Here is a 26,381-nt window from a genome sequence, read left to right as displayed (position 1 = left end):
GCATCACTCTGTGAAAAATTCAATAATAATCTGTTTGCACACACGAGAATAGGCACATCAAGTAAGCGGCGATAACAAAGAGCTTCAAAGAGTATCCGCGGCTGATTGCGTGCGTGTGAAAGTAAAAATGCTGCACTGAGGTCCGACCGGAGAGGAAGGATGAACTGCAAAAAGCGGTCCTCTTACCGCAAAACAAGTCGGAAGTGAAATTACGCTGTAATGTGTAGTGGTTATGCAAAAATAGTCCGAAAAGCGAAAGGGACCACTCTTGTTCTGCAAAAGCAGGAAAATAAATTCGTTTAATTGCTTGCCAGTAGCACAGCAGGCAGATTTCAACTTTGGAAACTAAAACGCCTCTTACATACACGCGTGCATCTGCTAGTGAAACTTAATTAGAAGAGACTTGCCAGACACTGAAAAGACATACCAACTTTTTAAGAGAGCAGATCAATTTCTTGCGAGGCATATCAATTGCCAAGTGAAAATTTGCTTTCGTTCTCGATTTGGCCAAGTATATAATGTAATGTTAAATTTAGATAAGTTGTCCATAATTTCAATTCCTTTTTAAAACTAGAATGTCCTAAAAAAATTAAAAAAAAATTTATATATGAGAAATAATATTACTACTGAGATTAACGAGCCAGTTTCCACCAAACTCTAGTTTAAATATGCGTTTAACAAGATAAAATAATACAATAATTATATCATTGACAACGTTTTGTATGTAAAACGAATTAGTAAAAAAGCACGTGGAAATTCACAATGTTTTATTTAATTAATAAACTTATTTAAAGGCATGTTAAAACTTCAAATTACTAAAATTTATCAACAAAAATTAATAATAATTAAAATATTACTGATCATAAATATTTGCGTCAGCAAAATCTCAAACGTTTAAAATAAAAATTATTAAATAATTATTAAAAAGCAAAAAAAAAAATTATTATGATCAGTTCAATATTTAGCTAAGATAAAACTGTCTAAAAAAAGCCAACCATTTTTTGACAGAGTTAAAAATCGCCAACAACTGGCGAGGGTTTTGCTGCGGAGTGGTGTGCGGCGAATGACTTTCAAAAAGGTGCCCCGCCAAAGCGAAGGCATAAAAGGCCTGTGTACCTGAGTGCAGGCAGTCAGTGCGCACCATGTTCTCCGCCAGGCTGTTGGCGCTTCTGTTGGTCAGTATCCGATTGTTGTCCACTAACAATTTGTGTTGGTTGCGGTGTGTTTGTGTTTCCATCCTTCGTTAACGATCGGACAGATAAGTAAGTGGGCCACTGAGAAACGACAGATGCATCGGCCACTGCTGGCCCTGATATCGCGAGCAGGGAATTAAACGACAAGAAAAGCCATTGTCCGGCACAAGTAGCACTTAAACCTTTTTTCTTATTTTGGCTAAAACTTCTAGAAAAAGAGTTTCACCCTTTTAGCTTGTTATTATGTTTTTTGCAAACTCACAGATAAAAAAAGTCATTTTCTTTATAATTTGACTGATTAGAAATAGCAAATTAAGGTGCAGAGTTCCAAAAATTTTGATTGATGTTTCCAATCGTTTCGCTCTATAACTAACATAATAAATTGCAACTTTGGTATCTCTCCATCTCTCGCTTTTTTTTAAGAGGACAAAGTTTAATAGTGATCATTTTTTTGCAACTAATATGGGTCACGCGCTCGTTTTATTTTATTCAGAAACTGTAAATCCTATGGTTATATTCATTGTTTAGTTTGTTAATGTTGAACATTACAACTATGCGATGACGCTCTACAATCTTCTAAAAATAAAATTTACAAGTCACGGATTAATAGATGCTATACGCACAAAATGCGAGAATATTTTGTTATTTTCCGTGTCAAGATGACGTTGAGCACTTATTGAATAATCTTTAACAGGAAATGTCTGAATTGTTGCTAGTTTAAATTCCGAGTAACCAATTGCTCAGTATTTTACAGCAAAAATAAATAGCCTGGCTCTCACAATTAGTTGGCCTCTCAGCGAGGGGCGATAGATGAATTAACGGCGGTTCATTTCCTCAAATGAAAGTTGTGAAAAAGTGAAAAAGTATGCACGAAACTATACAATGGGGGCCCATTATGCTGTATTAGCGCAGATAAGGCAAGCAGCGTACTCTCCGATTATTATTTCTATTATTTTATGCAGGCTTTGAAAAGGAAAGTGAAAATTGAAAGGTTGTTTGTTTTGCTTGAGAGAGATAAAATGCATTAAAAATTGCATTTAATTTCTGGTATCTTATAAAAGAGGAAATCGCGATAAAATTTATAGACTTTATTACAACTATTTCCTGATAAAAATTTACAGTTTCAACGCTTTTTCCACTGCTTAGCCATTTAATTAAAATTCAAAATCTATAGTACACTTAAATTCCTTGGCTTTTGTCAACTTTTATAACAGAATGGGACAGGAGAAAAATTAAATCGGGTTAAATTCCTTGGCACAACCCCAAATGACGGCGCGTAAGTAACTGTAAAGTGTCAATTTTCTCTCATGCCAGCAGCACGCGAATTTCTCCTGTGCGACTAACAATTGCGAATAACAATTTGCAGTCTTGATTGACCTGCTCATTAAAAAACGCGGACGCGTGACCTCTCTGATTTCAGATCGGCGCGGCATGTGCCAAGCGACCCGAGTCAAGCAAACCTCCACGTGCGGCCGCCGTTTCCGACGCGTCGGCCACCAGAGTGCACAACACCTTCGACCCCGCGCCATACAGTACTGCCCTCTTCCAACCTGAAAATCTCGACCTGACCGGATTTTTCGGCCCCCAGTTCGTCAGCCCAAAACAAACCCCAGGCGTCGACCTGAACGCCCTTTACGCGCAATATGGAAGCCCGCACCAACACTTCGCATTCACCTTTCCCACCAAGGAGGAATCGCAGCCCAGCCGTCAGCAGAACAGACCCAGGGTCAAGGTTCCTCAGGCGGAGGCACCCATTCCAATGAACGTGCCCAACAAACAGGCTTCGGAGGAAATTTACTACGGCCAGCAGTATGCACAGCCACCAGCCTACGCTCAAGCCGTCCAGCCGCAATATGCAGCCATCGCCCAACACCACCAACAGGCTCTGGCCTACCCACAGCAGCACGCACCAGCCGTCTACGAAACGGAACAGCCGACTCGCCAGCCCATTGCAGCCTATCCAGCAGCCATTGCTATGCAGCCGCAAGCCCATCCTGCCCATTTGAACCTTCCTCCTCAGTACCAATACGCATATCAGACCCCTGTGGAACAAGCGCAGCAGCCGCCAGCCTACGCTAACCACTTCCAGTCTTATCAGCCTCAAGCAGCAGCTCAGCAGCCTCAAGCCCTGCAGCCGCAAGGATTGCCCACCAGACCAAAAAAGGTCGATATTCAGGCTGTTCTACAATCGCAAGTTCTGCCCCAATTGAAGGGTGCTCAGGGCATCCAGTTGCTGGATCTGAGTGAATTCTTCCCACCCAAGGAAGGCCAGCAGCCCACTTACTTCCACATTACTCCTTCAGAGGACTACAAGACGGCCAGCTTGACCCCTGTCCAGCTAAGCTCGTTCTACCAACAAGCTGGCCAGCAATCCCCAGGATCAAAACCAGCGCAGTCCGCTGCTTATATCCCTGACGCTGCCATTAGACAACCAACCCTTAGTCCTGCCGAGGTCGCCGCCTACCTGAAGCAGCAGGCTGCGTATGGACAACCGTACGCGCCGCAGAGCACCAGCAACCAATTTTCCAAGCCCTCCAGCTATGCCTACTCGCAAATTTCCAACACCCCTGCTAGACAGCAGCAATTGCAGCAGCAGCAGCATCAAATCGATCTGAACTCTTATTATGCACAGCAGGTGAATTGAAATTCAAAACTCTCTTTAAATAAATTAAAATAAATAATAATACAAAATATAACTTCAGCCCAGTAATAGACCTGAGGATACGGCACAAGCTGTTTACCCTGGCCAAACTGTACAATTCACCGAGCATGATGCTTCAAGACAGCCACAGGTCTACTACGCAGCACAAGTAAGTAATTAAATATATACAAAACTGCTATTTTAAGATAACAACAAATTAAATTATTATATATGCTTTCATAAATACCTCATTTTTTTTTTAAATTTATTTTAGACTTTTTCATTTTTTTCCAGCCAAATGTGGAGCCAGAAGAAGTTGCTCCTTCCAAAGCGCCTTCTAATGAGGCCCATCAATACTCCAAATCCACAGTCGCAAAGGCAGTTAAAAGAGGCCAAAAACCGACCCAGCTCTCGCACATTGCCTCACCACTGAATCCCACTCCCAATCCGAGCCCTTCGAGTAAACCCCAGAAGATCAGGCAGCTCGTCAAGAAGCCCCACGCCCATGGGCCTGGTTATTCATTTGAAATCACAAACGCAAATAATAAGAAATAACAATCAATTTACCTGATATAATTCATGCGATAAGTGTTTGCTCAGTGCTTTACAAGAAAACATTACTTGCATTATTGCTTGCCAAAGAGAGAAGGAAAGTGCAGTAAAATAAAGCGTGAAGATTGTAATATGAGACTTGAGAGAAGAATAAAACAACCGGATTCACGTGCGCCAAAAGATAAATGACGATTGAATCGTCGTTTCGCGCCACTGCTCATTTCGGCTCAGCTTGCAATTGCGGAGGACTACCTTTTCAACACATTTAAGAAATAACCAAAAGGCTTTTGCAGGAACATTAATGTAATTTAAATTTTTAATTTCAATTACTCCTTTTTGGATTTGCTTGGGTATATAAAAAAAATCAATACATATTATTGTAGTCCGTTTCACCTAATATTCAATTTTTTTCGCATGAATATTTATTTTTAATGTTTATTTATTTAAAAATGACAATTGCCTGTGTCTAATAAAGCAGAGTCATTGAAACTGGAACAATCAGCTCATTCAAATCCATACGTCTACCCTTTCCCAATATATACGTCAAAAGTCTCCCCTCTCTAACAACGCTGTGGTGTCCGAGTGGTTAAGGAGTTGGACTCGAAATCCAATGGGCTATGCCCGCACAGGTTCGAATCCTGTCCACAGCGACTTTTTGCATCTCTGATGGGTAAAAAAAATCACACAATTAGAAAATAGAAGATTTTTTAGGAATCATCTTTTCAATAAACTACAAAGTGTTCATCAAACTGTTTTTGTGTTGAATACAGTTAACAAAAATTTTATGTATGACCATAGATAATACAATAAATAATTTATATTAATATGTTAATATGTATATGTACACGCTCAGATAATTACATTGTGACAAACGATAAATAAAAAAGTCGTTCAAAGGTCAATTTTGACAAAAATTCGCTGCGGACAGGATTCGAACCTGTGCGGGTAGAACCCATTGGATTTCAAGTCCAACTCCTTAACCACTCGGACACCGCAGCTGATGGACATTATGGAGGGCAAAATGAACTATAAATATTCACTGCATAGCGGATCAATAAGTATTAAATTTAATTTAATCAAAACAATTTTAAAATTAATAATTTATCAATAATTATTACCCAAAACCGACTCTAATTTTTCTAAAACGTCAATATAAATTATTTTTGTTTTCAATTTCCAAGTGGTGCTGCCACCTGCTTGCTGATTTGTAACTATAAATTTGTTTGTATTTTGCCTTGTTTTTGGGTAGCCAATTCGACTTGCAAAAATATTGCGCCGGTGTTTCTCGAGAATAACGAAATTCTCTACTCTTGCGAGTTTTTACTCACCGAAAATTCCATCCTGATTGCCGAAAATCATGGTGAGCGAAAAGGGCAAGAGTTCGGCCGAGAAACCCGCGCCGAAACGCGTTTCCTCGCGTCGCAAAATCGATTCGCCGCAGGAGACTGCTGAGAAACCACCACCGGCGAAAGCCGCCAAAACCACGACTAAACCTGTCGCAAAGTCAACAGAACCTGCACCAACTAAGTCGAATGCATCTCAAGCGAAAACTGTTGCCCCTCCACCACCCTCCAAGAAGGAACATGAGGGCGATGTTTACAAAGTAAGTTATTATTATTACATATTGTCAAATCAAGGAGAAGGGAGGAGAATGTGGTTTAATTTAATGGAGTGGAAAATAATGCAAATATATTTTAGATTGTCACAGAATATGAGGAGTCGATGAGCATGAAGACCAAACCTGAGGATGATCACGCTAAATTCAAGGACACTTGCAATAAGATCAAAGAAATAATGGTAGAAATAGGCGAGCTGAAAAAGCAAGATTCCGCTGAGGTTTTTAACAAAACTAAAGAAGTATTTTTTAATATTAATTTTTTTTTTAATTAGGCCAAGGCAGAGATCAGTAAAAAGAGAGTGGAGGTCTGCATGATGTTTGTGTCACTGAAGAGGATAAACCGGTACGAGAAGTACAAGACCAAGAACTCCAGGGAGATGCTGAGCAAGGTGCGACAGCAGGTTGACAGCTACCACCTGCAGCTGCAGAATTTGTTGTATGAGTCGATGCATTTGCACAAGGCAGTCACAAAGTGTTTGGAATTCAAGTGAATAAATATTTTAACTGTAAATATAACCAATTGATAACAATTTTTATTAGATCGGAAGACAAGGATATTGATTTGGTCTCCTTGGAGGAATTTTACAAAGATGCTCCACCTAGCATTTCTCGAAAGGTATTTTTTACCCTACAGTATTATGAGCAATAAATTCATTGTTGTATAATAGGATGAGACTGAAAAAGACAGTCACCTTCAAAAACTTGCAAGGCTTGAATGGGAATTGGAGCAGCGGAAACAACTTTCTGTTAAAAGCGAGGATCTCGTCAAAGCCAAAGACAACATTGCTGCAGAAATAACCAAGAAGAACGAGTACCTCGACAACATTTGTCCTCAGCTTCAGACACTTGTCAAGGTTTGTAGTAAAAAAATATTGTTTGGATAAGTTATTAATGATTTTTATTTTAACCGTAGGCAATGATCCCGGTGCAAGAGCAGCTCGGAATGACTGACAGCAAAGTTAGAAAGCTGCACAAAACGGCCATGTTGTTGCCAGAGCCATTGTATGCCCTCTTTGTTCAGCTTGAGGCTTACATGGAGGCTTCAGATAAGCTGATTCAGGTGAACATCGTTGGGGACGAAGAGGAGGCAAAAGCTTTAAAGAAAACTTCGTCTTTTGACGAGGATAACGAAGACTCGGATTCTGACCTTGAAGATCTGATCCAGCCGAGGCGCAGTAATCGAAGGGTGTCCCGAACTGACAGACAGGACGAAGAGCGCAAGACGCTTTTGCAGAAGCACCCGCTTTCAGTGCAGCTGCTTGTTAAACTTAAAAATTGTAATAATAATTGGATTTTATTTGTTCATGAATTAATTAAATAATTAATAATAGACAAGGACTCAATCAAGCTGACGTTTAGCTATTTGCTGAAACTTCATGTGGTTACTGTGAAGTGCCTGGTCAACATGGACAAGGAGTTGGAGGGAAGCTTTGCAGGGTAAAAAATTCCTTGTTTTTAGAATTTAAACTGATAATTTAATTAGTGATTTGATTTCTCCGAGCACACTTCTCTGTGAACTTAATCCAGACGATAAAGGCCTCGTAAGTCCCAACGCATCAAACTACTTCCAATTGGGTGAACTGGGCTTGGATTCTTTTGCAAACTACGTCAAAGACCTAGGATTCCCTTACCGTTGGGCCCAGCAAATGTGCGGCTTCTCGTTCCTCACTGAAACGCCGAAGGTAACACTTCGACTTGCTAATTATACACGTACAAAAATATAACTATTTATCTGTAGAGTGAACCTGTAATGGTGATGAAAGTTGATCCAGCTGTAAGTCGTGGATGTGTGCCTGAAATGGTCAGAACTGTGAGGAACAGGTTTAAAGCAAGGATGGCTCTCGGAAAGCAGATTCAGGACTTTGGTAAGCGCATATCGTAAAAAAAGTTCTTAACCTTAAACATTCTGTTCGTAGAAAAAGGCAAAGTTAACGTTCACCCAACGCAAAAGCGATTGTTCCCCAAAAAGGTTGCTTGCAACTTAGCAACCTGGGAAACTCTCACTTGGGATGATTACGAAGTGATTTCCTCAAATCAGCATCTTGTAGAAGAATCAGTCGTCTCCCAGTCGGACACTTTTTATAAAGCGAACTTTACAAGACTTAACTCTGACGGAAACTTTGGTTAGTGCACAATTTCATCTAGCTATAATATTATTTATTTGATTAAAAATGCAGCAAAATTGACCGCTTTCATCGTGGTTAAGCCAGATTATCCACGTGCACCGCCAATTTTTTCCCTACGCATTCACTGGAACACCGACATGGATGGTAAAAACAATAGCGCCATAAGGGTGAGGATTTGTGTCACCTACAAAGATCAACAATCACTAATGTAATATCTCTGTTAGGACATGGAAAAAGAAGTGAACGTTCACTGGCGAGAGCTGATAGCTGGACCTGGCTGGGGTTGGGGTCTGCTCTCGGCGCAAATGATGCGTCTCATGGTGTGCTTTGACGTGTTCCTGGAGGCACTGGGCTGTGCTGGCACCGCGCCTCCAGAGTTCAGTATGGACACGCATCGCTTGTTCTTCAGGCCGGTCAAGTACATTCTCAAATGCTTTATAGGAAATGAGACAAATCTAATTTTATTTTTATCCATATAGGGGGCGGTGCAGAAGCCTGCCTTTCAAGTACGTGCCTGGCGCAGGACACGGAAGATTCGTCCAACGATAATAAGGCGCAGCACAGGTTTTTACCGCCATTGCTTATTTTTTAGACGATGTAACGAATTGAACTAATTTGTGGAGAAAAGAAAAAAAGGTGAGGCTTCACAAAGATTCGACCTTTTTTATTATGAAATAAATTTTTTTTAAAGAATGTTTCAAACTTTTAACATTTCCAATGCTAACTCTAGAGGAAACATTATAAAAGTGAATTATATCGCTCTCTTAAAACGTGAGCAGCCGATTTTGGTTTTCTGTCTCTGGTGAAAAGACCTTTTTTGTTGCCGTTAGCCCTCTTATAACCTAAAAATTGTAAGCTATTATTCTCTAGATTTTTCTTTTTAATATAAAGCTCTTACCTTGAGCAGTTTGGAAATCGGCAAAATTCCACACCATTTCACCCACCAGATTCCCTGATTGTCTTAATTGGTCAAACGCCTCAAAGTTCAGCTTCAAAAGCTCTGATTGGTATTCCTCTGTCCAAATCACTGGTGGGTCCTAACATGAGTATCAAATTTAAATATTTATTTGTTTCGAGTTTTATAAGCAATTGTTACTGAATGGTAGCCAGCAACGCAATCTGCTCCATACTCCGAAATGAGTAAGGGCTTGTGATATTCTTCCCTCCATTGCGACACTTCATTGATCATTTGCTGCTTTATAAGCTGCAAACTGCCTGTGTCTGAGTACCAGGAAAAGTAACGATTCAGGGCCAAAATATCCATGTATTGTGCCCCTTGATCCTGGCCAAATTTGACATTAGTGACCATCGTTACTGGTCGCTCTGTGTCCAAATTCTTAGCAAAAGCTACTAGCTCCCTGAATTTAATGATTAACTTTTTTCTCTGTTTGTGGAAAAACGTATCCATACTTATAATATTTCCCAGCAGCCGGTTGAAAACTTCTCGCTTCATTGGATAGGGACCATGCAATTACACAAGCTCTATTCTTATCTCTTGCAATCAATTCAGCCATGACCAATTTGTGTTTGGCCAGAAGCTCGTCGTCAAAATTCCTGATTTTTTTTAATTAAATTCCTTCCATTATGGATTAATTTATTTTTTACACTAAATTAACTGCAGGGCTTTCGGATATAACTACAAAGCCATATTGATCAGACAAGTCTAGAATTTCCTCTGCATAAGGGTAATGCGAAGTGCGATAGCCATTCAAGCCCAACCATTTCATCAAATTGTGATCTTTAATTGCTAAGGGAAGGTCAAAACCTTTTCCGCGGATCTGTTATTTGAATTTTTTAATAATAACGCCAACGCTTGAAAATTAAATTACGTCAAAATCTTCGTGGCGACCTAGTCCTTTCAAATAAAAAGGCTCGCTGTTGATGTATATTTCATTATTGTCCCACGTAACGGTCCTTATTCCAAAAGGGAGCTCGTAATAGTCAAATAGCTCATGGGCCGCAAATATTTGCACCTATCAAAATTTTAATTTTTACCATTTATATTTCGCATCGTAATTTACCTGAAAGGTGTGTCTGTACCCAGGGTCAGGCCTGCTGCCACTGGGCCACCACAATTTGGCCTCTGCCAATTGAATAGTCCCTTTGCACTGTTTTTGCTGAAAAATATCAAGTTCGGCAGACGTTTTAACTATACCGTCCGCGTCCAACATAGTCACTATGCACTTTGAAGCTGTAGTCCAGGACGGTTCTGTTAGCAGTACTTCGTATTTTAGGGTTACTAGAGAAAAGGGCGGAAAACGTAAATGCTGGTTATTGTATTATTTTTATGGGCCCACCTTGACCAGAGTCAGAGCCTCGCCTTGACAGTCTCGTGGTAGATACTGAAATATCCTCTACTCCAATCAATGGCAATGAAATAATGTGGACTGGGCGGTGTATTCCAGCATAATTGAAAAAGTCAAATGTGTATTTGTTAACAACGTAATCAGCTGGATACCTTTTTTTGTAGTAACAGAGATTATAATTTACAGAAAAAAGAGGTGTAAAAAATCATTACAGATCAGTATTGTTTGGTCGGAAGATTTCACCCTGTGGAATGGAATGGTTGAATAGAGTATTATTCACTGCAACTGTAAGGCAGTTTTTACTCCCGTCCAGTACATCAGATACGTCGACCTCAAAGGGAAGGTGGCCACCTTCATGCTCAATCATTTTGGCGCCATTCACCCACTGCCAAAATTAATATCAGATTTTTAAATCGGTATTTTAATTAATTAAGCGCCTTACAACAACTGCGTTGTAATGAACTCCTCCAAACCTAACTACCACCTTTCTGGTTTGTGGTGAAGCACGATCAGTATTTTTTAACCATTCCGTAGGCACAATAAACTGCCTTTGGTACCACGAAACACCAACAAAATCTCTTAATTCTGCACTGGTTGTTATATCATTGAAACTCGAGGGCACTGGCATCAAGAAAACCTCTGACTTTTCATTAAAACCCTGCAATGGAGTTTAGTTTTTATTTATTCTTTCTTTGTTTAATATAAAATTTACTTTGCCCGTCCGCGCTTTGCAATCAAACCATCTCTCTGTGAACCCTAAATTTGGCAAACCTTTTGGAGAAAGCCTGAAGTTCCAAGGACCATCTAACAACTTCGCCTCTCTGGTTGGTGAATTCTGGGGGTATAGCAACCCTCTGGCCTCGGTTATTATACCCAGCAAAAGAAAAAGCAGACAAAATCGCTCCTCCATTACTTGACTTAAAGAACAGCTCAACGCAGTATGCCTCTTCCCACTAGGGGACAAAGGTTGCAAGCGATTATCCAAATGGGTATTCAAAAGATATAAATAATAATATCCTTGTCAGCCTCAATAACTATTCCCTTTATTAAGCCTCTAAAGAGGCGGTCACATTTAACTATAAAATTCAATAAATATAATTTAAATGTGACAGTGAATTTGTAAAGTAGAGGAATGGTAAAAAGAGAAATAAATATATATGGTAGAGAGCTTTGAGATCAGATAAATGCTTGGTGCAGTTTGGTCAAACTTTGAGGTGCTCGGAAAGATCTTCAAGAGTAGAGAGAGCTGCGATTTCAACTTCCGTTCCACACATTGGACAAACACTTTCAGTCTCCAGCAGCCTAAAAAGGTAAATTCATAAATAGCAGTGAAAAGCAATTCAAAATTAACACAATAAAAAGAGAGTGGAACATATTTGGTTACTAGAATTTTACGTACTCTGTAAGTTCAGAGGCTATTGCTGGAAACTCGCAGTGTGGACAGAGAGTGAAGTTATCTCTAATAACATGCTTGCCCTAAAAGGATTGAAAAATGTTGATGTCATACATAATTTAAAACTGAAAATACACACCGTAGCAATGCAAAATGGTAAATTGTTTTTGCATCTGCTGCAGGCTAATTCAAACTCAGGTAGGGGCTGAAGACAGTGGGGGCACGGCGAAGTTGGTTCTGGAGCCTCAGGGTCACGAACACCTTTCCTGACAACACTTTCAATTTTTCGCTTGTACTTGGGATCTAGATGGGGTCTATGCAAGGGTCGCATCAACATTGAGGCTAATCTGAACGAAGTGGACGCAAGTCCAGCTCGACTGCACTCGATGACAGCTGACGTCAAAATTGGAACAGCATCTGCAATTAATAAATATTTTTTTCTATCCATTATTTGAAATTGGATTTCTTTTCTCACGCGCAGGAAATTTGGAAATATTAGCAGCAACCCTGGAGAGTAAACGAGCGGCCAGCATGTGTTTCCCGCGCCTCACATGCAAGCGGGCCAGTGTATATGAGTGCAGCAAAGCCAGTCGAGAACGAAGAGCTTCTGGGGGATTTCCTCCTCTTACTCTCAACTGCTGATGGGCCGCTAGGAGAGTGTCATGAGCAGCTCGGTAGTTACCAGCCTTCTGTTCTTCTTCAGCCATTAGCACAGCCACTTGAGCAGCCTCTTCTAATTGCCCTTTAGCCAAATAAAGTTTCAAGACGAGGCTGAAATCCTGAAACAAAGTAAGTTTGAAAATCCTAATGACAGATTTAGGAATTTGCTACCTTTGGAACGCCATCCAAATCACCACATATGAACTGGATGACCTGGTCAGCAAGGTGTGGCTCGTGTTCAGCAGCTGCAGCGGCCTCAACGGCCACTTCAAGAGCCTCCTTGTGGCCGACAGCAGCCGCCTTGAGCAACAGTTGCACCGCTCGCTGGCTCTCACCAGCCAAGTGCAAAAATTTGCCCGCCAAAAAGGCATCTTGCTCTGCCTCAAAGTAGCGAGCCACCTCTATTAGTTGGGCTTGGGGCGGCGCACCATCAATTGCCACCTCCGAAGCAAGCAACCGTCCTAAAAGGGCCATCTCACCAGCTTGGCGAGCAAACTCGAAGGCGTCTGAAGCACAGCCGCACCAGACCAAGAGTTGCAAAGCCGATGTAGCGTCACCTGCACTGCGAAGAAATCGGGCTACCTTGAAAAAAAAATCATTTCATGAAAGAAACATGATTTAAAAATAATATATAGTAATTATTATAGTAAGCGTAATTTTAATTTTAATAATAAAAAATTGAACAAACTTGTTTTGCTGCTTCCGGGTTTCGAGTCTCTTTGACAATTTTGACAGCTTCTTCAGGTCTTCTGAGTTTGTCGAGGAGCAAACGAACAGCAGCTTCTGGATCTCCAGCTGTCACATAAGCAGCCACAGCCTCTGAAAATCGTCCGTCGGCTTCTTTGGCTCGCGCAAACTGAGCGTGAACTCGCGGGGCAGAAACTCTTGGCAACAGTTGTGCCACTTTTGGCCAATTTTTTAGTCGAACGTGAAGTTCAGCGGCTCGTTCAAAGAGACCAGCGCGTTCAGCCAGGGCAGCAGCTTCTGGCAAGTGGCGACCTGCCTCCAGAATGGTGGCGCACTCGCGCAAAAGGTCAATGGGTGCTGCAGGCTCCTCGTCCAGCAAAGCAAGTCCCCTTCGTACGTCACCGCATCGCAGAGAGCAACGAGCAAGACCGGCTCTACAATCAACCTGCGTCGATGCACGTTCATACTGCGCCAAAGCTTGAGCGTGTTCGCCTCTGAAGACAATAAAAGTTTGTTTTAAGAGCTAAGAGCCATAATCATAATAATAAAATGTTAACTAACGTAAATTCTAGCTGCTGCGCAAACTGTTTGGCCAGCAATGGAACTTGGTTTTGAGCTAAAGAGGTGGCCAATTCAAGGGCGCGAGGCCACTGGAGTAAGCTGCTGCGCATTTCCAACGCAGCTGTTGGGCGATCAGATCTTAAAAAGGCTTGTTCTGCCAAGTCGTACAGGCCGAGGCTGATTGCAGCCATACCAGCTGCCTCAAACCGATCTTCTGCTTCAGAGGCTGCTTCGATTGAACATACCATTCCAGCATCTTTTAAACGGCGATATGCTCTTGAAGCCACCTTCAAATAAATTAAAAATTACAAATAATAATTTATGAAAGTCATTTAATTACTTCAAAGTCCATGTCATGCAATGCAGCCTCTGCCAGTCTTTTCCACTGAGACTTTTCAGTGGCGGCCGACCAAGCCTCCTTGAACCTTCGCAGAGCAAGCATTGCGTCGAAGGCGTCGTCTGGCCGCAGCACAGCTGCATGTCCCTCGAGCATGACTCGGGTGAGGCGACCATCCTGGCCATTCAAGCCTAATTCTCCCCCGGCTAACCACAGTGGCTGTTGTCCACTAGGAAGCTGCGTAGGCGTGGAAACAGTTTCTGCGTATGGACCTCGCACAGAATTGCGGACGAGGACATGGCCACTTGCCTGTTGGGCGTCGTAGGTTGCCAGAAATGAGGCTTCGCCTGACCATGAGTCCCAAAGAAGACCTTCTGTTGAGGTGCTTACAGACACAGCTATCAGACTTTCTGTGAACTATCAAATCAATTTATAAATTAATTTAAATCTAAATAATAAAAAAGTCTGCCTACTGGACAAAAAACAAAGACTTGGTGTTGGTCATCCAGAAAAGCCACTCGCGAGCCTGTTGGTTCCGAAGCCACCACTTTGATGGCACAAGAGTGGCGGAATCGTTGAACCTGGCGCCACTGCTGAAGGTGAAAAATGGCAAGAGTCCCCATCTAAAAAATAAGCAAGTAAAAAGCGGTAATTACAAGTAAAAGCAATTTACGTCAGTTCCGTAAACAAGAGCTTCATTAGTGAGATCGTGACTTGAAACGCGCCCGTCGGACTCGTCCTCTGGCACCACTGCTTCCGCAGAGGCTTCTTCAATGGTGTGCACATGAATGCGACCTTCACAAAGTGCAGCAGCCACGCGACTGCTAAGTTTGAATGCGCTCACACAAGCAACATATTCTTTGGTGCCCGCTTCCTCCACCGGAACCCCCAGGCGATGGAACCAGGCGCGGTTGTTCATTCCAGCGGCTACATGTGCTGGGCCAACAGCCGCCCATGATGGTTCAATGGCCAAACGCACACTAGTAAGTGGCTCCTTCAACGGTAAAAAATTAAATATGAATTAAATCAACAATTATATAAAAATAATTAGTTTTCTGAAAATAAAAAAGTACCTGAAAATTAGGCTCTGTGACTGAAACTTCTGACAATGAAGTAAGAACGGCTGCTCTAATAGAATCAGCAGCGGCCACAGCAGGCAAGCGCGCCAGGAAGATGGCCACCCCTGCTGAGCAGGCGGCAGTTAGGAGTTGCCCGTCTGCACTCCAGGCAAGGGTGGCGACTCCAGGGGCAGCCAAAACCCTCTTGGTCTCCCCAGACGCCAAGGAGTGCAGCTTGACCTGGCCATCAGTGCCAGCCGTGGCAGCCAAGTCGGCGTCTGCAGCCACTGCTACATGTTTTAGGCCTGACGGATGCGGCTGCAGCTGGAAAAGTTCGTGTCCTATTTCCTTGGGGTGAGTGGACACAGCTACGAGGAAGCCTGCCGAGAAACCGAGGAGGATGTAGCCGTCTCCGAACCACTCATAAGAAACCACTTGGCCGTAACGTGGCTGGAACGCCAGTTCAACAGGCTCATCCCCTTCCGAAACCCGAAGCAAATAAAGGGTCTTACGGCCAACTACAACACTGACCTGGAAGTTTAAAAAAAGTTAGAGATTAATTCGATTAATTAATCAATATAAATATAAAAAAGTAAATAAAAGTGAAAAAAAAATTTCAGAAAGAAGTTGTAGAAATTAATAACAATGAGCACTAAAAGCACAATCAACTGGGCAAATTCTATAGAATTTCAGTCGTTGATATTTCTCTTTAAAACACAAATAAATCTATTGAAAATTTTTTGAACGGCATGTGTTTGAGATTAAATGGCGATACAAAGAATATTTTATACCGTATCATCTCCATGAGGCTTATCTTCCGTCTTTATTCTTCCAAATCGGAGCAATGAAGGTTCAGCCCTGAGGGCGACTGCTCTCAGGGTGTCACCGTCAGCAGTGCTGACGGACAGACTTCGATCCTCTGCAGCCAGAGCCAAGAGACCTGCCCTACTCCATGCTCCACTAACAATTTGTCTGAAATATTTGTATCAATAAATATCCTTCTCCTGAATTTTTACTGTAGGAGTGACTACCTGTTGTGTTTGCCAAGAACAGGCATTCTTCTGCCGGAACGATGGTCATAGAGGACGAGGTTTCCTTTAGTGGTTGCAAGTGCAAGTACTGCACGGGGACCCCAGCCCACCCACGAAACGCCCTCGCCCAAACCACTTACAATGGGCTGAGGACGACGAGTCTGTGCGTCCCAGAGAACGACCCTTGCAGACTTTTCGCAGGAAGCGGCCAGCAGGTCACCTTCACTATCCCAGCAGAGTCCATTGCAATTTCTGCAAATGAATTTAAGAAAAAATGGATTCATATTTGCGTATTATTTGGAAAAATGTATCCATAAGTTTACTGACCCCGAAAGTTGAATTAAGTCCACCTGACGGCCCCGCCGGTCCCACAAGAACACTTGCTGCTGATGGGCAACAGCGACCATCGACTTCTGCCAGGCCACCAGCGCAGACGGCGACCCCGGAAGCGTCAGTAATGCTTCCTGAGTGTGGAAAATTTATAAAGGCTGGTTTAATTTAATTTAAATTTTCACCTGGACGCGCGTGTCCATCTCGGACGCCGAAAGGACTTAGGAATGCGCACCACCTGTTTTGCGATGTTCAAAACATTACCGCCCTGCACCTGCAATGACCAGAAGCAGGCAAAAAGCGTGCTAGGGGTACCAACAATATAATACCCTATACTTATTCCGACGACTTTCCAATAACGCGGCTTGCCGACTGAATCAACTGTCGTAAATTAAAATTGAATATTGTCAAACATACACAATCAAATATAATATATAAATAATAATTTAATATAATTTTTAAGATTAAAATTAATTTTGTTTTAAAACAAAATTTATCGCAATTTGCAATCTCAATACTAACAAAAATCCAAAAATAATTTATTTGGGTTTTGTAACAAGAAGTAGTATGATTTTTTTTTTCTTGCTTATGGCACCCGTGAGCTTATTAGGCTATTGGGTTAGACCGACCCAATAGTATGATTTTATTTTAACACATTTACTGATTTTTAAAAGTAGGCTTATAAATTTTATTTTTGATTAGTAATAAATGCTTTTGATCAATTTTTTTTTATCATTTTTATGAAAATTGTCAAATAAAAATTGTGTTAATAAATAACAATATTTTAATATGTGATATAAACTATGAAACAGCACTAAAAAAGGTATTTTATGTGTAATAAATGGTTTTATTTTCCACAAATGACAACAGACTGCGATCTAGAAATCATTCTTAACATCTACAATAAAACCCTTTAACTTCAGTGATTTCAATGAACATTTTTGTTTTTCGTGTTAGATTTTCAGTTTCTCTGAAGTGCAGGATATGTGAGAATAGAAGAAGGTCTTATAACATGAAGAAATAACAAATAATTACGAAATTGATTAAAAATAATAATAATTATGGAAAAATAATTAAATTATGCAGTGTATAATCGCGGAATGCTAGAGAAAATGCTCGCTTCCCATGAAGAATATAAATCATCACTACTTAATTAATAATTTAATCATGAATAAGTAACAATCGTTCAAGACGCAACAAAATAATAAAAATATCTTATCACAGTGAAGAGACAATCAATTTATGTTGTTGAAGTTGGGAGACAGACATTTGAGCAAATTGCAGAGAATTAATGCATTCAGAGGGAGAAATTCTTGACATCTATTGCTCAAGGAAGTTTTTGCAATTCAAATTGGTTTTGATATCATGACTGATCCATGCATATTTTGTCCCGGTACAAAGTATTATTTTTTCGATATTGTTGCAGCATTAAGGCACATTCAGGGTTCAGCAATACACAATTATTATTTAGTAAGGAAATCTATCCTTCAACTCGCTAGATATCATTCGTCTGCTCAAACAATGATTTGTGCGAGTTTTTTCTTCATGACAACAGTATCCAGCATATTATCAAAACACTTATAAATCCTGCTCCTTAATAGTTTACCCTTGGATAACATTCTGCTCCAGGTTACAAATTAATTAACATCTTGCAAATATAATACTTCACAATAAATTTTAACACAATGGACACCAAATCCGCGCACATCAATCAAGTAGCAAACAGAATGAACCTCATTTACGTCAGTTCTTATTTTTGGGTTAATTAAGCACAGTGTGGTAAAAATGGAGTGGAACTTATGCATCCCTGCACGACAAACACTTTCTGTTATAAAATATGCACCGTCAAATACTCGCTGGTAAGAAAATACATTTCTGAACACATTTATTCGCACGGTGCAGATTTAAAATAAAATTTCTTACAAAATGCTGGGCTGATTGAAATTATTACATAAGGAAAAATCAGGTTGACTCAATATCTTCAAACACTTTGTGTGGCAATTTAGGCCCTGAAGTGATATGAAGTCAGTGGGCATCATTTGCTTCCCATGAAGAAGTTTGGCTGCTGAGCTTGCATACCTTGAAAGTGATTAAAACGCAACTTGTTATAGCAGTTAGGCATTAGATATAATTATTATGGATAAATTTCAAGAGTTTGGCGTCTTACCTGGCATTCTCATAGGGGGAATTGAAGAAATCGGACTCATTGGACTGCGCATTTGGTTCATGGGTTTTGCCGAGGTCGGCGATTGCTTGTTGGACCTTGAAGATAGCGATAAATTGTCCAAGTCGATATTCACATTACCAACGTTGCTCCATGTGCTGCCGATCTGTAAGTAGCAAGTTAACATTGAATATTATTTTTTTAATTTACTCTCAGTATTTCAAAGAAAAATAAAACATTTTAATTTCTTGAACAAGGATATATAAATTTAATTTATTTAAAAAATAAATGTTCTTACCAGTTGGGAATTTTTCTGAGCTTGTGATGGTGCGTTGTTGTTTGCAATTGTAGAAGAGCTGGCTTGCATTGGGGTCAGATCAAGGCTGAGAGCTGCAAATGAATCAAAATAATTCATATCAATCATTTCAATTTTATGACTAACGTTTTGAAACTAATAGTTCAGTAAAAATTAGTACCTTTGTATTTATCCACTAGCAAGCAAGAGTGAACAGTTTAAATACATGATTAAATATATTTGAATAGCATGACATGATAAAAAAAAAATCGTAACTGATAATTCTGTTTTATTATTCTGGAAGCTTTGATTACAAGAGAATTGACAGTCCTTTAGAAGCCCACTCGCGGCACTCATGCTCAGGGTCATTCCCAGCAATGGAATGGAGGTGCCCTCTCAGTTCTTGGCGGTGATTGCACTCAAAAATCCCCTGCATATCCAGATTGGCTAGAGCCGTCAGAATGCACTTAAGCGTTGCAGCCCTGATTTTTGCATCAGGGTGCTGCAATGGCCACTGCGCTAACACGATCTCTTCGATTAACGCTAGACTCATCCTCCGCACTCGTGGACAGTTCACTGAGCATGCCATCACCACTGCCAGGGTGGAGAGCAAAGTTACCCTGAGCTCAGGGTCCCAATTTTCCATGTGGAGAATTGGCAACAAAGGGTAAAGGAAAGCAGGAGCAACCTTGGCAAAGACGCTTTTTGTCTCGCGTATTGCAGGTCTGATTGAATGAATGAGACGAGTATTTTTCGGAAGCTCCAGCATTTTAAATTCCGTCTGCGCAGGACTTGACGGGCCTTGATAAAGGTTGGAAGCCGCGGCACCAATGCTCCTCAAGACGCAGCTCAGGTACAAGGTTGAGTATTTGTTAGGGATACCCAGTTGTCCAGCCAGGTGTTGCACAGCCTCCTCGGGATGCACTTCAATGATTGCCACGACAGATTCCCCCACCTTTTTCAGGTTCAAGTTTAGAAGAGCGTCCAGCAATTCGCATGCAAGGGAAGAGTCATCGTCAGGTAGCTGCGACCTGATCATTTGGGCAACACCTTCAAGGGACATACTCCCCTCGTCTGCCGACTGCTCGTGGATTTTGTTTAGGAACTCCCTGAGAAAAATAGGTTGGGCCTCCTTCGGCAGCTTGTCGGAGGACATGTCAAAGGCCTCAAATCCGTCGTCTTCGTCATCACTGTCTAATTCCAAGGTTAGATTTCCTTTAGGGCTCTCAGGTTCAGAGATTCTTGTAGATTCAAGCTCTTTGGTTGGTAGGAATGTCTCTTCTTGGCTTTCAAACAAATCTTGCAAGGCAACCAGCCAGTGTCCGTCCCATGTAACTTCCTCTACTGTAACCTGCAGGTGATTCAGATGGTTTGCCAGTTCTGTTTGGGAATCATAGTCAAATTTTAGTGGCTCCGGGGTAGGAAAACAGACAGCCAACAATTTTTCAGCCACAACCATGCCAAGCACTTTTTTCTCAATTGAAGTTTCTTGCAATCTTTGGCTCACGCCACCCATGAGATGCCTTTGGAGGGCCAATCGTTTCTCACCCAGGTCCTTGCCCGTCAAATGGTTTGCTGCCCTGATGAGCATTTCAGACAGATAGATTTGCTGCTCCAGGCTGGTGTGGCTGATAGCGCTCTTGTTGGCCCAAATGGATGCCACTTTGGTAACAAATTCTACAAAACTGCTCTCCAAAGATGTAGCAATTGTGTCTATCAACGTTAAGGGTAGGTTGCATTTTGGGTGGCTTCGTAGGAATGGCACAACCACCAAAATATGATTCTTCACTTCTTCGGAAGTTTTCCAGTCCAAAATTTTGCTCATGGAGCCATGCAGGAGACACAGTGTAACTAAGTTCTCACAAGCCTTTCCTTCAAGACGAGAACATAATTTTGAAGTCACTTTAATGACGCTGACATCTTTTTCACAGACGCTCATTAAGATCCTGAAGAAAGTCTCTGCACTCTCCGTCCCTCCATAGTTTATGAGCAATTTTGATAGAAACTGCATTAATTTATCCTCTCTCCAAGGCACCTTGAAAGTCTCAGCATGGGCCAAAAATGAAATGACCCACCCAAACTGGTGAAACAGAATTGAACTGAATTTCTCTGGTTGACAAAAGGTGGGCAATTTCTCTTCAAGGATATTGCCAACCCTAGAGGGTATGGAGACAAAAAGCTGAGCTGTGTTCGTCCACTCAACGTCTTGTTCGTCAATCTGCCAATGCCTGCACTGCTTAATCAGAAAATCCCAAAGCTCTTCCCGCAAGCACTTTTCAAGCACACGTGCAAGTTGGTTATTTGCTGACAAGAGGCTCAGCACCTGCTTGCAAACTTCATCAACAGGTGCTAGCATGCAAAATTCTCCAAGTTCTGGGCTGACATCTTTAGTGGATAGTCTCTCTAGCAGAATCTGAGGCCACATTTGTGTTCGAGGGGCAGCTGGCCTATCCAAACCCATGAACTTCTGAGGAGTCTCTGGTCCTTCGATGCAGCCATTTGCTTCAAGCAATAGTAGGTCCGCGTAGAGGTCTTGGCATTTTTGCAATCGCAGCACGGCTATAAACGGGGGACATACATTTGCTCTTTTTCTCATGATCGCATGCCTCAAGTTGTTGCACGGAGTTTAAAAAAAAATTGCACAAGCTTACCTGGAGGAATGTTTCCAGTATCTAGAGGGTTGGTACTCCCAAAGAGGTCATCAAACCCACTGCTCATTGGAGCCTGTTTGGGTGGCCCGCCAAAAGGACTGGCCCCGAAAAGGTCCGTAGTGGCACCAACACTCATTAGACTAACAGGAGCACTGGTAGGCAGCTGACTGCCCAAGCCCATCAAGAGGTCAGCGTTAGACGCAGCACCTACAAGATAGGAGTGATTTAGTTCACAATTTATCAAGAATAAAAAAAACCCTCAATTTTAATACCTGTGGAGATTGGGATGTTAGAAGTTGCAAAAGCTGGCAAGGAACTGTTCTGGTCGCTAAATGCCGAGTGGAAGTCGGCAAAGTCGTCTTCAGACTTAGCAGTTGGAGCATCAGTTCCGACAGCAGAGTAAAATTCACCAAAATCGGCAGTCGTTTCACCCTGATCACTAGCTCTGGGGTTGAAATCGTCGTCAACAGATGCAAACAAATCACTCGACGACTTGACTGGACTTGTTTTCTAGATGTGTATTACAAAATAAACGTCCTTCGATTTTAAATTTAAAAATTCTTACTTTCGCTTCTTTGGCAAATGCTGCTGCAGCACCAAGGTCAACTTTCTTGATGGTGCGAGCCGAAGTTGGCTGCTTTGTGGTTAAGGTATTTTTTGAGGGCACAGCAGACTTGAAGCCATTGCCGCTGCTGGGAAATTTTTCAGGGGACTCTATGCTCTCGCTGTCTTTGTATTCATTCTTGCTGCTTCTCTCAGGCTGCTTGGGAGAAGGCACATCTCCATCACTATCATACCGTTCACCTTCATCACTACAAAATTTTTTTTTGATCAGTTAGAGAATAGGCAAAATTAAGTTTGATTTTATGAAAAATACTTTTGAAAACGAAACATTGTATGCCCCTGGAAAGGACTTTTAAAAACGCTTCGGCTGCAAGTATGCTAATGATTATCAAATTGGCTTTCAAGTGCTTAAAAAACTCACCTGAATCTGTCACTATTTTTGTTGTTGCCGCCCCAGTCAGAATAATCAGACTGATCTTTCCGTCCCCAAGATGATCCACCATCTTCCCAGCCTCCACCGCCGCCTCCACCACCTCCTTTAAAATTAGATTACTTTACTATCTATTTGAATATGCATGTCATTTTTTACCAAGTCGCATTCCCATGGAATCACTGGACATTCCAATATATTTATCCTTGTTCTTTTTAGCCTTCTTCCTCTCTTCTCTCAATCTGTCATCATCTTGGACAAAATCTATCAACTCCTTTACTTTATGCCTGAAAGTTTACCGTAAGAGGCTTATTGCATGAATTGAAGCTAAAATTACCTAACATTGATGCCCTGGTCTTTGCCATTTTCATCAAAGTAGGAATAGTTTTCCAATCCTCTCAAGTCATAAATGTGCTCTCTAGCGGAAGTGACCACCCTCTCCGATCCATTTTTCACCAAATAGTTTAGGAGGAGAAGTGACTGTCATGAAAAATATAATAGTTAAAGCGCTCCAATTGATTTATATGATTGTACTTTATAAGTTCTTCGCCAGTTTCTGCGATTGTCTTGTAGCATCCTCCGCCACAGCATTGTCATTACTTCGGGAAAGTGTTCATAAGTGAAAGTGTGCTGGGCAACATCCTGCATTTGCTGGCCTGAACAAATTAAATATTTTAATCAGGAAAATCTAAGATTGTACTATTATTTTACCAGTAGGCCCCCAAGAATCGTCATTAGTGGCTTCACGGACTTTGGCTTCAACATCAGTATAGTTCATGACGACATTGGTGCTGAAATTTTGATTTAATTCTAATTAACACGAAAAAAAATCTATACATATTCCTTTAAGTCATCGTTAAAAAAAGGTTCTGTATTAATGATTTAAAAAAATCTGTATCAAGAATTATTAAATTTGTAATCTTTCTCTACCTAATGGAAATGTAGAGTGACAACCGACAGAACAAATTACGAAAATTTTACTTTGGCTCTAAATGTAGCTGCCTGAAATGATTGAGTTGTTATAGGTACACACACGTAAATATGTTACGTGGTTTATTTAAATGAGATCGAGTGAAAGTTGAAACAAACAAAAAACCGCAAAAAATGTCAAAGTTAAATGTTATTATATATGTAATTATGCAGCAACCCAACATTTCGTTGCCCAAGTTAATTATTATCGTGCTAATGTAGTAAATAAATTAACTAAAAATTCGGATAGATGCAAAATTTACAGACGTGAGCGTAAAATCAGAAACAAAAAAAAAAACAAAAAAAAATTTGGAAACAAATTGCCTCGAACACAGAAAAGTGGGTTCGGCTGGGGGATGGGTTGGCAGCAAAAAGAGGTCATAATTAAGTCAGTCTTTTTTTATGCAGACTCACACTTTGTCGGCGATCTCTCGGACTTTCCACATGGCTGGATAGTTTGAGCGTCCGGTAAATTAGACAGAACAATAAAAGCAAGTATCAAATATCCGATGATTACAGATTCCTGAAGAGACTGTCGCTGACCATTTTTAGCATAAAACACAGTCGGCACTCAAGCGCTACGATCTGCAATACAAATGCGGACAGAATTTTAACTAAAATCTACTACAGCTACAGCTGTGAAAAGATGGCCGCACTCGTAATTCCTCGTGCGGCAAATTTTGCCAAATTTCGGCATGTCACCCCTGTAGTTAGCATTTTCCACCAATATGAGGTGAATTTTTGTGAAGTGTAAACTTCGCTTCAGCTATTTTCTTTTAGCTTGAAGCTCTTTGTATTTCTGTGATGATTTATTTTTGAAAATTTAAAATTCATGGCTACTCTCTTGTACAATGTAATGTAAATAATGTTATTATTTCGTAGCGTACTTAGTGCTTACTTTTTTTGTAAATTTTTGTATATACCTATGGAGTCTTTTATTGCGAATAGATGATAGAGAGCAAATATTTATGTATTATATTATGTATCTTTTCTTTTCATATAAATAATGCATTAAAAATATTTATATATTTTTCCTAATTTTTCTTGAATTGTTTTTAAAATACTTTTATGTAACTACATACTTATTTTAATTGTAGGTTCGTGGCAATACAACCTGCACCTCAATACGGCATCACAGTCTGTCGGCATGCACATCTCGCAGTTTCATTCGAACGGGTTGTGCTCGTTCCCCTTATCTCCTTGCTGGATGGAGAGCGGCCAGCACGACTACTGACCCCAACACATTTGTCAAGTTGAGCGGCCCAACAACTCCTCCACAAACTTCCGTCGAGAAAGAAAATTTCGTGGCTGAGGTGACTGCAGAGTCGGCAACCGACAGTATCCCAGCACTACCTGACCTCCCCGTACTTGAGCCAGAGGCGCTGAATGCCCTCGGCGAAGCAACACTGGCATCCATAGGACTTGGAGGGTGGACGCCAGTAGGGTTTTTGCAAAACTGCCTTGAGTATCTGCATGTAGACTGCAGCCTACCCTGGTGGGGTGCCATTATGACAGGTCCAAGGATGAAATCTGTGTAAGCATTGTTTGCTTATTTATTGTTATCAAACAGGTACCCTGATAGCAAGATTATTGATGTTCCCACTGGTAGTAAAAGCGCAACAAAATGCTGCCAAGATGAACAATAATCTGCCTCAGATGCAAGTGCTTCAAATGAAAATGTCCGAAGCTCGACAAAGTGGAAATCAATTAGATGGTTTGTCAAATTTAAAAATAAAGTGGTTTTTAAAAATTTTTAAATTTTAGCTGCCAGGTATGGTCAGGAGTTGATGGTATTTATGAGAGAAAAGCAAATCAGTCCTTTCAAGAACATGCTGGTTCCCTTGGCACAAGTAACACAATTGCCAATATTCTTGCTCCGCATTCTAATGAACATTCACCTAGGCTCCAATTTTCATCTCATTTTTTGTTGGCCTTCGAAAAATGGCGAATGCCCCTGTTGAAAGTTTCCACACTGGAGGGATGTTGTGGTTCACGGACTTGACTGTTTGTGACCCGTATTATATTCTTCCTGTCATTACAAGTGTCACCCTTTGGGCTACAATTGAGGTAATTAAAAATTTTACATTATTATTTTTTTTTTAAATTACTAAACTGAATTTTAGTTGGGCACGGACACAGCAAAGCTGTCCAGCCAAAACATGCATTTAATGAAGTACGTGCTCAGAGCCATGCCAGTCATCATTTTCCCTTTCACAATGAATTTCCCTGCTGTAAGTTTTTGTGTCAATTTCGATGAAAATTATTAATATTTCTATCAATAGGCAATTTTGTGTTACTGGATGTCATCAAATCTGATTTCCCTAGTACAAGTAGGAATTTTGAAGATTCCTGCCGTGCGCGATTACTGTAAAATCGAGCGCCTTATCACACACGACCCTAACAGTTTGCCCAGGAAAGAAAAGGGTTTTGTCAAAGGATTCAAAGAATGTAGGTAGCTTTTCATTTTGTTTTCTGCTTGTTTTAAAAGTAATCTTGCATCCACAGCTTGGGACAATATGAAAGTGACCAAAGAAATGGAGGAAAGGGCAAGATTCAATGAGTCACAATTCCAGAAGTACGGAGAAGGTCCGATCCCAAAAACATACAAATACGATCCCACCAGGCAGCGAAACGCAGTGGCTGCCAAGAAGCGGGACAAATGAGTTTGAAACTAAGACCTATCCCGTTGTATATTTGACTGATTCAATAATTTACTCAAAGTAAAATCCTAACTAAATTTTTGTTGGAAAAATTAGATTCTCAAAATGTGTATAAAGACTTAAATTTACATATTCCGGCTTTCATTGACAGTCGA

General features: G+C 40.9%; 7 protein-coding genes and 2 non-coding genes across 12 annotated transcripts in view; 4 read left to right on the top strand and 5 right to left on the bottom strand.

Moving 5' to 3' along the window:
* The window catches only part of LOC132199475 (cell death regulator Aven-like), a 35,340-nt gene extending 29,485 nt beyond the window's left edge, over positions 1–5,855 (bottom strand). The window contains exon 1 of the mRNA XM_059624211.1: positions 5,715–5,855. The gene's annotated coding sequence lies outside the window, so the exon portion shown is untranslated. The remainder of the gene's footprint in view (positions 1–5,714) is intronic.
* On the top strand, positions 1,071–4,875 carry LOC132201363 (uncharacterized). Its single transcript, XM_059627480.1, has 4 exons — positions 1,071–1,175; positions 2,614–3,828; positions 3,896–4,003; positions 4,129–4,875. The coding sequence occupies exons 1-4, from the start codon at positions 1,143–1,145 to the stop codon at positions 4,387–4,389; spliced, it is 1,617 nt and encodes a 538-aa protein (XP_059483463.1). The 5' UTR covers positions 1,071–1,142; the 3' UTR covers positions 4,390–4,875.
* Trnas-cga (transfer RNA serine (anticodon CGA)) lies at positions 4,955–5,036 on the top strand. Its single transcript has one exon. It is a non-coding gene; the product is annotated as a tRNA-Ser (tRNA).
* Positions 5,303–5,384, bottom strand: Trnas-uga (transfer RNA serine (anticodon UGA)). The gene has a single exon. It is a non-coding gene; the product is annotated as a tRNA-Ser (tRNA).
* Positions 5,618–8,825, top strand: LOC132199471 (THO complex subunit 5 homolog). The gene is made up of 13 exons (XM_059624205.1): positions 5,618–5,989; positions 6,085–6,222; positions 6,277–6,491; positions 6,545–6,620; positions 6,673–6,858; positions 6,918–7,281; positions 7,336–7,441; positions 7,488–7,686; positions 7,743–7,869; positions 7,921–8,127; positions 8,182–8,297; positions 8,355–8,548; positions 8,610–8,825. Exons 1-13 carry the CDS (start codon positions 5,744–5,746, stop codon positions 8,677–8,679), a joined length of 2,244 nt encoding a protein of 747 aa, XP_059480188.1. The 5' UTR covers positions 5,618–5,743; the 3' UTR covers positions 8,680–8,825.
* On the bottom strand, positions 8,774–11,381 carry LOC132199472 (beta-glucuronidase-like). Of its 2 annotated transcripts, none has more exons than XM_059624206.1 (11): positions 11,149–11,381; positions 10,879–11,094; positions 10,649–10,821; positions 10,428–10,588; positions 10,152–10,369; positions 9,960–10,103; positions 9,736–9,908; positions 9,541–9,684; positions 9,227–9,488; positions 9,029–9,167; positions 8,774–8,972 (listed from the first exon to the last, which is right to left on the bottom strand). In XM_059624206.1, exons 1-11 carry the CDS (start codon positions 11,344–11,346, stop codon positions 8,869–8,871), a joined length of 1,932 nt encoding a protein of 643 aa, XP_059480189.1. In that variant the 5' UTR covers positions 11,347–11,381; the 3' UTR covers positions 8,774–8,868. The 2 variants fall into 2 exon arrangements, with proteins under 2 accessions (XP_059480189.1, XP_059480190.1); XM_059624207.1 differs by having other exon boundaries at positions 11,208–11,376.
* Positions 11,382–11,460: 79 nt separating this feature from the next.
* On the bottom strand, positions 11,461–16,809 carry LOC132201170 (WD repeat-containing protein 19). The gene is made up of 15 exons (XM_059627116.1): positions 16,679–16,809; positions 16,491–16,627; positions 16,164–16,415; positions 15,924–16,104; positions 15,148–15,663; positions 14,748–15,068; positions 14,548–14,697; positions 14,078–14,491; positions 13,738–14,024; positions 13,178–13,670; positions 12,661–13,071; positions 12,305–12,608; positions 11,969–12,246; positions 11,836–11,912; positions 11,461–11,738 (listed from the first exon to the last, which is right to left on the bottom strand). Exons 1-15 carry the CDS (start codon positions 16,694–16,696, stop codon positions 11,639–11,641), a joined length of 3,939 nt encoding a protein of 1,312 aa, XP_059483099.1. The 5' UTR covers positions 16,697–16,809; the 3' UTR covers positions 11,461–11,638.
* Positions 16,810–17,319: 510 nt separating this feature from the next.
* Positions 17,320–24,168, bottom strand: LOC132199377 (clathrin interactor 1). Of its 3 annotated transcripts, XM_059624035.1 has the most exons (12): positions 23,981–24,165; positions 23,309–23,388; positions 23,132–23,253; positions 22,935–23,077; positions 22,757–22,884; positions 22,589–22,703; positions 22,169–22,415; positions 21,876–22,113; positions 21,604–21,810; positions 18,956–19,047; positions 18,661–18,823; positions 17,320–18,572 (listed from the first exon to the last, which is right to left on the bottom strand). In XM_059624035.1, exons 1-12 carry the CDS (start codon positions 24,010–24,012, stop codon positions 18,529–18,531), a joined length of 1,611 nt encoding a protein of 536 aa, XP_059480018.1. In that variant the 5' UTR covers positions 24,013–24,165; the 3' UTR covers positions 17,320–18,528. The 3 variants fall into 3 exon arrangements, with proteins under 3 accessions (XP_059480018.1, XP_059480017.1, XP_059480016.1); XM_059624034.1 differs by lacking the exons at positions 17,320–18,572; positions 18,661–18,823; positions 18,956–19,047 and adding an exon at positions 19,076–21,511 and having other exon boundaries at positions 22,589–22,700; positions 23,981–24,168; XM_059624033.1 differs by lacking the exons at positions 17,320–18,572; positions 18,661–18,823; positions 18,956–19,047 and adding an exon at positions 19,076–21,511 and having other exon boundaries at positions 23,981–24,167.
* Positions 24,151–26,354, top strand: LOC132199378 (mitochondrial inner membrane protein OXA1L). Its single transcript, XM_059624036.1, has 8 exons — positions 24,151–24,299; positions 24,664–25,081; positions 25,137–25,280; positions 25,331–25,416; positions 25,469–25,633; positions 25,690–25,797; positions 25,849–26,014; positions 26,072–26,354. Exons 1-8 carry the CDS (start codon positions 24,213–24,215, stop codon positions 26,227–26,229), a joined length of 1,332 nt encoding a protein of 443 aa, XP_059480019.1. The 5' UTR covers positions 24,151–24,212; the 3' UTR covers positions 26,230–26,354.
* The last annotated feature ends 27 nt before the right edge of the window (positions 26,355–26,381 follow it).

This window comes from Neocloeon triangulifer, unplaced genomic scaffold (assembly GCF_031216515.1).
Source record: "Neocloeon triangulifer isolate White Clay Creek 2 clone unplaced genomic scaffold, ASM3121651v1 ptg000014l, whole genome shotgun sequence".
NCBI lineage: Eukaryota > Metazoa > Arthropoda > Insecta > Ephemeroptera > Baetidae > Neocloeon > Neocloeon triangulifer.
The sequence above is the reverse complement of the archived record's forward strand: the minus strand, read 5'-3'. Positions and strand labels throughout refer to the sequence as shown.